Source organism: Puccinia triticina, chromosome 12A, assembly GCF_026914185.1.
Source record: "Puccinia triticina chromosome 12A, complete sequence".
Classification (NCBI taxonomy): Eukaryota; Fungi; Basidiomycota; class Pucciniomycetes; order Pucciniales; family Pucciniaceae; genus Puccinia; species Puccinia triticina.
This window is the reverse complement of record NC_070569.1, coordinates 3,849,207-3,858,699: the sequence shown is the minus strand read 5'-3', so window position 1 is coordinate 3,858,699 and position 9,493 is coordinate 3,849,207. Positions and strand designations below refer to the sequence as shown.

Below are 9,493 nucleotides of genomic sequence, written 5' to 3'. Positions count from 1 at the left end.
TGATCAGTTGCCAAATACCACTAATTTGGTAGTTTCTGTTGTGAGTAGAGCTCGTAAATAATGGATACTTTTCAACCTAGTATGGAAAAGTAGACTAAATGCAAGTATGTGACATGTGCCGCAGACGAGTACTATGACCATGTCGCAACATCCCCCCCCTTGACAAGAAACGGACAATAATATGGAAAATGAAAAACGAAAAAAAAAACAGAAGAGGAACAAAATAAAAGGAATAATAAGGAAAATAAAAATAACAACGAATAACATAAGAGGCAGAATGTGTATGGGATAGCTGAGAGTAAAACAGAGGAGAAGAAATTAAAGAAGAAATTAACCCGCATGACCTTGAACTACCGCTGCAAGATGTTTGTGTGCTGATTTTCCCAAAGCTTTTGTCAGGATGTCGGCCAGTTGTTCTTTCCCAGGGATCCACTTCAGAGAGGTTTTTTGTTGAAAGAGAGCTTGGTTTGTAACATAAAAGTCTTGTTCTACGTGTTGTGCCCTCTTGTTGGAAGCGTCCTCACAACCAATCTTCACAGCTGACTGATTGTCACAGAGGATTTTCACAACACAATCCGCTCCAATAATGTCCGCCAGTAAGTTCCTGATCCACAGTGTGTGTCTAGTGGCGTGTCCAAGTGCCATGTACTCCGCCTGGCACGTCGAGCTTGCCACTGTAACCAGTCTGCGTGACACCCACATGATGGGCGCACCGTACAGTCGAATGAGTACACCGTATGATGATCTGGAGTTGGGACCTCCCCAGTTTGCATTGACGTAGCAATCCACCGGTGAATGGCAAATCTTAGACGGTTGGATCTTCAGTGGCATGTCCCTTGATTTTGCTAGGTAGTTGATCAGATGGCGTAGGCCTTTCCAGTGGATCGTTGAGGGTCGGGCTGAGAAACGTGCAAGATAGTTCACACTGTACGTGATATTGGGTCTAGTTCCAACAGCAACATAGCTGAGACTGCCAATAGCAGATAAGTAATCCGTACTGTTCACTCCCGGCTCTTTGTCGTCAGAGTTAGCAGAATACCCTTCCGGGAGCGGAGATGATGCAAGAGAGACACCATCCCATTGTTCATTCAGGATTTTCGAGATCAGACAAGGTTGTCGTAGTTCAAAACCATCTTCCGTACGCGTAATCTTGACTCCCACCATGCTTGAAAGACCTTCTTCCCACTTGATTTCCAAACTTCCTTTTAATTGTGTTTCAAGTAGTTTGAGTGCCTCATCAGAGGAGCCGGTGACAATACCATTGTCAACGTGAACCCAAATTATTGAACGGTTGACCTTGTTGCTGAGAGTTTAAACACTTGAGTCATAATAACTGGATATGTAACCCAGATCAGCTAGAGTACCGCGCAGGTGTTTCCACCAGCATCGAGCAGCTTTTTTCATCCCGTAAAGTGCCTTCTTCAGAAGGCACGCTTCCCCTGCTTCGACGTCTAGCCCTTCAGGAGCCTGTACCCATACTTCTTCATCGATGGGCGCATTCAGGTAAGCCGCCACGAAATCAAAGTTGTAGACGGGCCAGTTATTCTTTGCTGCCAGAGTAAGCAGGATGCGCATCAATGTGAAGGTCGCCGTTGGTGCAAACGTGTGCGCAAAATCAGTCCCCTCCTTTTGATTAAATCCTTTGGCTACGTAACGCACCTTGAACTTGATGGAACCATTGGAATTGGTCTTCTTTGCAAAGACCCATCTAGCACCGAGTTTTCAATGTTTGCTCGGTAGGTGGCGTACAACCCAAACTGATTTTCTCTTCAGGTTGGCCAATTTGGTATTGATAGCCTCCTTCCATCGCGCTGCATCTTTGGATCACATAGCTTCTTTGAAAGACGACGGGATCTCGTTGGACTCATCGTGACAATCCTTTAATACCGCATCAACTGCCTCTTCTTGGAGTTCAACTCGACGCTCTTCGGTGAAGTCACCCAGCTCCAGATGTCTTGATTCTGCCGCGGGTTTGGTGATCAATGGTAGCATTTCAGCCTTCTTCAAGTCTCCAGAAGTCTCCACGACCGCGGTCGACGGTAGAGCGTTGCGTCCAAATTCCGCCCAAGCGGAGGATACCAGCTTCTTGGTTGCAGGGAGCCAGAACGTCCAGCCTTTCGACTCCGCCAGGTGTCCTACAGCTAGCCCTTCAACTGCTCGGCCGTCCAATTTCTTTCGTTTCTCCGGTGCCACAAGGACGTAGGCTCTGGACCCAAAAACCCGTGTTCTATCAAGCTGAGGTTTGTCTCCGAAGAAACATTCATACGGAGTCTTCTCTTTTGTTATCCGATTAGGTATGCGGTTTAGTGTCCATGCTGACCACATAAAGGTGTAACCCCAAAACTCACGTCCCAATTCACTGTCGTAGAGAATGCTTTGTCCCATGTCGGAGACCGTACGGTTGTAGCACTCCGCTGCTCCATTTTGGAAATGGTGATATGGCAAGGACCGTTCAGCCACGACACCTTTCTTACTGAGGAAATCCCCAAGGACTTTTGAGTCAAATTCACCACCGTTGTCAGATTGTAGTATTTTCAATTTGCTGTCGGTCTGAGTTTCCCATCGCGTTACGGTTTGCATCAGTATCGCCGCCGCTTCCCCTTTTGTTTTTAAAATCTTTACTTCACTGTAAGACGTGTACACATCTCGAATAGTTAGCGCATATTTTCCGCCGCTCAGCGTTGGTGTGTCGAAAGGGCCCATTAGGTTGACACAAACTACAGATAACTTACCAGACACACAATTTGAAGGACCGAGTGCTGACGTCCTAGTTGCTTTGCATATGGCGCACACGGGGCATTTGATGGAGCCTCTGGGCATTGTTGCAGGCAAACCATATCCAAGCTGAAGCTTGACCATTCTCCTTATTTTCCTGAGGCTAGCATGTCCGAACAACCAATGCCAAAAAAGGAGGGTCTTCTCATCTGCAGTGAGATCCTCAGCGTTCCATGTGAACTGGCTATGTTCAACCAGAGTAGGTGACTTGAAAACGGCATGTGCCTCAATTGCAGGTGAGAAACAGTTGGGAAACAAAGTAGATGGGCAGTAGGGAAGGGAAGAGAAAGCGCGCATAGGTCGAATCACCGGCCACGAGTTTTTTGTCGCATTGAATATGCTTCGGAGGAGAACTTTTCCGTCGCTAGATAGCAGATCAATAGAGTCAAAATTAGTGTTTACTTTGAACTGAGCATTTGATTTCTTGAACGCAGCAATGGAAAGTAGAGTGGACCTTGCTCGCTCATAGTAATAGACCTTCTTAACAGCGATAGTCATTTTGTTCATCCCGGCAAATCTCAAAGTACCCGTACCTGTGATGAAATCACACGCCAAGTCAGTGGCAACCTTGACAGCAATCGGTTGTTCTAGCAATGTGAAGTCAAACAGTGCGTACCTGTCCCCAGTGACATTATCTGAGGCACCGGTGTCCCAGATGACTTCTTGACCGTTGCGGTCTACGGTCATTTCCCGGAGATTGAAACGATGGCCAGTGGGTTCGGCTGACAGGTCTTCATTCTCAAAAGTGTATTTGACTTCTTCCTCTTCCTCTGCAAACAAGTCGGGGTTGATTTGTCTTGTTTCCACAGTTTTTGTTGGTGGGACAGGGTTACCGGTCCTGGGGTGCGATACTCCAGTGGGTCGGGAAGAAGGATTTTGTCAAACTTCTGGTTGGGATGGTTTGATGTAGGGAATGCGGCTGTAATTGTAAGTAACCAAGCATGAGGGAAAGCTCAGACAGGGAGGGGGGACGGTGCCGGTGTTACGTTGAGCTTGTGTATTCTTGCGGCTGGTTGGGCAATGTGGAGCGATGTGTCCAACTTGCTTGCATATGTAGCAATCCGGAGGCTTCTGTACTGCCATAGCAGTGATCTTTGAGTCTTCAATTGAACCTGAGACGTTTCCTGAAACGCTTCCTGAAACGGGTCCTGAAAAGCTAGAGTCTGTTTGGCTAGCTAGTGAGACTTTTAAAGCAGACGACTCCGCACGTCCTGTTTCTTCCGCTAGTCGTTGTTCAGAGCGGGCTGCATCCCAAAACCGGAGGATGTCGTTGGAGATTGGATTTTCAGATTCATGGGTCTCCATGAAGAGGTCTACTTTGCAATCCAGGACAGGGCAAAGATTGGTGTTGAGATTCGATTGCATGATGAATCCCATAACGGTGTCCCACGTGAACTCCACACGCTGCTCGATGAACGTTTTCGCGCATCTGTCAAATGCTGCGATTGCCTTGGCCAAACTGCTGTAGTCGGTAAGATTGATTTTCTTGAGGGTCTCCCACGCTTGGAGTTGCTTCGCTCTGTTGATCACACGAAACTTGCTAGTCAAGTGCTGGACGACTTCAGCTGAGTTGTTGAGGTCCAAAAGGTCGTAGGCCAAGTCGCAGTGCACTGAGGAGTGTATGATTTCACGGGCAATCTGCTCGTGATGCGGGTCGGCAACATAGCCTTCAGTGGGCGTGTAGAAGTGTTGGTATTGAAAGCGCTCAAAAGCGACGACGGCCAGGGCAGCTTCCCACTCGGTGATGTTTGATCCATCGATCTTCAGGATGCAATCGGGGTGGATTTTCTTAACCGCCGCTGAAGCTATAGCCGAGAGTTTAGTAGCCTCATTGAGTAACGACCGTTGTCTGATCCTTGCATCCTGATCTGCCCTGCGATTCATCACTTCGTGGTGTCTGGCGCGCTCCTCTTCACGCTGAAGTCTCATTTCTGCTATCAGGCTGGCAATGTCAGCCTGCGATGGCATCTGAGGAGGGGTTGTTGGTTCGGTTTGATTGAGAGGTTGTGGAGAGAGATTCTGGACATGTGGAGGGCCTTCCGTCCGTCGCCAATTCGTGGCAGATGAGCCAATCATTCTGTCCGTGAGCCTTGGTTGGAACGTGGTTTCCTCGGGTAGATCTTCTGAAAACGTGCAAGCCTTCCCTTTATCGGCACGCATGAATGAAGAGGAGTCAGTACCACGATTGACGTCTGTTGCTGCACGACCAACCCGGCGATGGAAGAAATTGTTTGACGTAACCTGAGGCCCAAGGATGTTTTTCAATGTTGGATTCTTTGGTGTGACCCAGTCGATGGTTCGTGTTGAGGGTAACTGAGGTGACACAAGACTAAGAGAGATTTGACGAGGTGTTGAGGACTAAGTCTGAGCACAGTAAGTCAAAGTAAAATCATCATTCAGTGAGAAAGGATAACAGTAAGAAGAACAACTAGACTATATACATGTATAATATAGGCTAAGTTGTGGGTGTATAGGTTAGAAGCATACTACATAGGGAAATGCTAATACACTATCTTAACAGTTCACAGACCTGGAAGCGCCCCCAGTCGGTTTACGGCTCCTGGTATGTTACGTCTGGAAGGGGGTTTGTTGTCGGACATGGTGGGAGTGGGCAAAGGGAAAAAAGTGAAAAACGTGGGGGGGAAAGAAAGAGAGAGAAGATAGAAAAAAAAACGGAGTGGAAGATTCAGAGTTTTGTTGATTGATTGGTCAATTCGATATCTTGAGGGGCAAACTAACTCCTACCGACTTTTCAGTCGATATCGCTAAGCTTTGAGTTTCGGCAAACCTAGTCCCGTCTGTGTGGTTATGGGTAATTACTCCAACCTAAACGCCTGCAGAGCGTTCGCCACACAGTACAGAACCAGGAGATTCTAGCTCTAGCCTCGCTCAGACTCTTAAGCGGTTATTACGGAAAAGTTTGGCGTTGATGATGAAGGTTGACTTGGAAGGCAAAAATGATGAGGTTTGTCAAATTTGAGTGATAACAAAAGAAGAAAGAAAAAAAAGCTTGCTGGCAGACTACTTGTGGCTCGTCCTGAGAGGACTACTTGCTCGTCCAGAATGGACTACTAATTATATACTCATCTATGCGCCGGTTACTTGTATAGAGGAAAAAAAAAAACGAGCTACTCTAGCGAGAGGCTCATAACCTGTTGTGAGTAGAGCTCGTAAATAATGGATACTTTTCAATCTAGTATGGAAAAGTAGACTAAATACAAGTATGTGACATGTGCCGCAGTCGAGTACTATGACCATGTCACAACAGTTTCTTGGTGTTTCTGCCCCTATATCTCAACCCAGCGTGGGAGTTCTTCCATGATATTGGTACCCAAATGATCACATGCCCACAAAGATTCATTGTGTACCTTGAAAAATCACAAAACCCCCAAATGAAGCAGCCACAATGTGATCAGTTGCCAAATATGACTAATTTGGTAGTTTCTTGGTGTTTCTGCCACTATATCTCAGTGCAGCAAGAGAGTTCTTCCACAATAATGCTACCAAAATGTTTGCATGCCCTCAAAAATTCATTGTGTACCTTGAATGACCACAAAACTCTCAAATGTAGCAGCCACAATGTGATTAGTTGCCAAATATCACCAATTTGGTAGTTTCTTGGTGTTTCTGCCACTATATCTCAGTCCAGAATGGGAGTTCTTCCATGTTATTGGTATTAAAATGATCAAATGGCCTCAAGGGATCATGGTGTACCTTGAATGACCTCAAAACCTCCAAATGTAGCAGCCACAATGTGATCAGTTGCCAAATATGACTAATTTGGCAGTTTCTTGGTGTTTCTGCCACTATATCTCAGTGCAGCGAGAGAGTTATTCCATGATATTGCTAACAAAATGTTTGCATGCCCTTAAAGATTCATTGTGTACCTTGAATGACCACAAAACTCTCAAATGTAGCAGCCACAATGTGATTAGTTGCCAAATATCACTGATTTGGTAGTTTCTTGGTGTTTCTGCCACTATATCTCAGTCCAGCATGGGAGTTCTTCCATGATATTGGCATAAAAATGATCAAATGGCCTCAAGGGATCATGGTGTACCTTGGATTACCTCAAAACCTCCAAATGTAGCAGCCACAATGTGATCAGTTGCCAAATATGACTAATTTGGTAGTTTCTTGGTGTTTCCGCCACTATATCTCAGCCCAGCGTGGGAGTACTTCCATGATATTGGTACCAAAATGTTAACATGCCCTCAGAGATTCATTTTGTACCTTGAATGACCACAAAACCCCCAAATGTAGCAGCCACAATTTGATCAGTTGCCAAATATCACTAATTTGGTAGTTTCTTGGTGTTTCTCCCCCTATATCTCAGCCCAGTGTGGGAGTTCTTCCATCATATTGGTACCAAAATGATCACATGCCCTCAAAGATGCATTCTGTACCTTGAATGACCACAAAACCCCCAAATGTAGCAGCCACAACGTGATCAGTTGCCAAATATCACTAATTTGGTAGTTTCTTGGTGTTTCTGCCACTATATCCCAGTGCAGCATGGGAGTTCTTCCATGATATTGGTACAAAAATGATCAAATGGCCTCAAGGGATCATGGTTTGCCTTGAATGACCTCAAAACCTCCAAATGTAGCAGCCACAATGTGATCAGTTGCCAAATATGACTAATTTGGTAGTTTTCCTGATGTTTCTGCCACTATATCTCAGCGCAGAATGGGAGTTCTTCCATGATATTGGTACCAAAATGATCAAATGCGGTCAAAGATTCACTGTGTACCTTGAACGACCACAAAACCCCCAAATGTAGCAGCCACAATGTGATTAGTTGCCAGATGTGACTAATTTGGTAGTTCCTTGGTGTTTCTGCCACTATATCCCAGCGCAGAATGAGATTTCTTCCATGACATTGGTACCAAAATGTTCACATGCCCTCAAAGTCTCAATTTGTACCTTGAATGACCACAAAACCCCCAAATGTAGCAGCTACAATGCAATCTGTTGCCAAATATCACTAATTTGGTAGTTTCCTGGTGTTTCTCCCACTATATCTCAGCGCAGCATGGGAGTTCTTCCATGACATTGGTACCAAAATTTTCCACATGCCCTTAAAGATTCACTTTGTACCTTTAATGACCACAAAACCCCCAAATGTAGCAGCTACAATGTGATTGGTTGCCAAATATCACTAATTTGGCAGCTTCTTGGTGTTTCTGCCACTACATCTCAGCGCAGCGTGGGAGTTCTTCCATGATATTGGTACAAAAATGATCAAATGGCCTCAACGGATCATGGTGTACCTTGAATGACCTCAAAACCTCCAAATGTAACAACCACAATGTGATCAGTTACCAAATATCACTGATTTGGTAGTCTCCTGGTGTTTCTCCTACTATATCTCAGCACAGCGTGGGAGTTCTTCCATGATATAAGACACGCTACTCAAATCTGGTACAAACGTTAAATCAATCTCAGGCCTAGTAGAAATTTAGGATATTGGATATGATGAGTCATATATACAAGCCATTAAATTTGAACAAAATTGTGTAGCATGATATATTGAGACTTTTTGGAAAGTAGATTTCAACCCTTCTGCAAGGTTCAAGTCACAATAATTCATGCCTCCCCATTCCTCCTCCCCCCTTCCCCTCCTTGCCCGACTTAACAGACTATTTTTTCTCAGGAATAATTCATATGAGTATGTAAAAATGACCTATTTGATCTGGCAACAAAATGAAGCTTCTACTATGGTTGAAAACTAAGAAAGGAGGAAATGAAGAGAAATAGAGTTGATAGAAGGGTTATAATGTTGCAGGAAGGAAACAAATTAAAGAGAAATTTCAAAAAAAAAAAAATGATCAATATAATTTGATCAATATATGCCATATTGATCAATATGTGCCTTCCCAAATTCATCCATGTTTGTAGTGTCTTGGAAGCTTCGTTTGGTCAGGTTACATATCCCACCAGGAGAATTGTGAGCGAAAAGTTGGAATTGGTCCAACAGAAGCACGAAATGTTAATGCTTGCGTGGGTACTGGCAGTCAAAGAATTCCTTGCTTTGGGCTTTGTGCAGCGGGACACATTGCCAGCTGAGTGGTTTGCATTAGTTGTATTCTTGAGACAGAATTCCTACAACCGATGCCCAGAAGCTGACATTGATCTGCTCTTGGAGGAGACGGTGCTCAATGAACAGGACTCAGATGGTGAATCTGTTGAAAATAACACATTGCTCAATGCGGTCGAGCATGCCTGTGAAGCCCCCCTTGACATCGGGGCTCCACACGAAGAGTCATGGGATAACGTAACCCCCCGCGCATCGTATACTTAGCCTGAGCTGCTGCTTCCCTAGTCCGGCAGAGAGTCTCTCCTCTCTCCCGGCTAGGTAAGCATTGTTTTCATTCTTCTCTTCTCTTTTCCTTCTCGTCGCCTGTTGGTGTATTTAGACTAATAGAGAGAGTCTCTCCTCTCTCCCGGCTAGCCTCTGCAATCAATCCCCCGACAGTTTGGACCTAGACATCCTTAGACGGCCTACCAGCCGATCTCTGTGCCTTTTCATCCATCTCATCAGTGAGGGTCCATTGGACCCTTACACTTTTTTTTTCTTGATCCAAACGAACCAATCACTCCCCGTCTTGGTCGAAACTATCGACCTTGTCATCGCCTTCTGACCTTGTTCTTGCTCGCCTTCTGACCTCGTCCTCGCTCGTCTAAGCCCTCAGAAACATTGACCTCTGCCCTCGCC

The 9,493-nt window shown here is 45.3% G+C and overlaps 2 protein-coding genes across 2 annotated transcripts; both read right to left on the bottom strand.

The window, feature by feature from the left end:
• Positions 1–330: 330 nt before the first annotated feature.
• PtA15_12A354 (uncharacterized protein) lies at positions 331–1,575 on the bottom strand (the record flags this gene model as incomplete). Its single annotated transcript, XM_053161954.1, has 2 exons — positions 331–1,303; positions 1,382–1,575. The coding sequence occupies 2 exons, from the start codon at positions 1,573–1,575 to the stop codon at positions 331–333; spliced, it is 1,167 nt and encodes a 388-aa protein (XP_053025920.1).
• A 249-nt stretch (positions 1,576–1,824) lies between these two features.
• On the bottom strand, positions 1,825–5,375 carry PtA15_12A353 (uncharacterized protein; the record flags this gene model as incomplete). Its single annotated transcript, XM_053161953.1, has 6 exons — positions 1,825–2,276; positions 2,349–2,550; positions 3,178–3,543; positions 3,609–3,694; positions 3,762–4,919; positions 5,306–5,375. 6 exons carry the CDS (start codon positions 5,373–5,375, stop codon positions 1,825–1,827), a joined length of 2,334 nt encoding a protein of 777 aa, XP_053025919.1.
• Between the last annotated feature and the right edge of the window lie 4,118 nt (positions 5,376–9,493).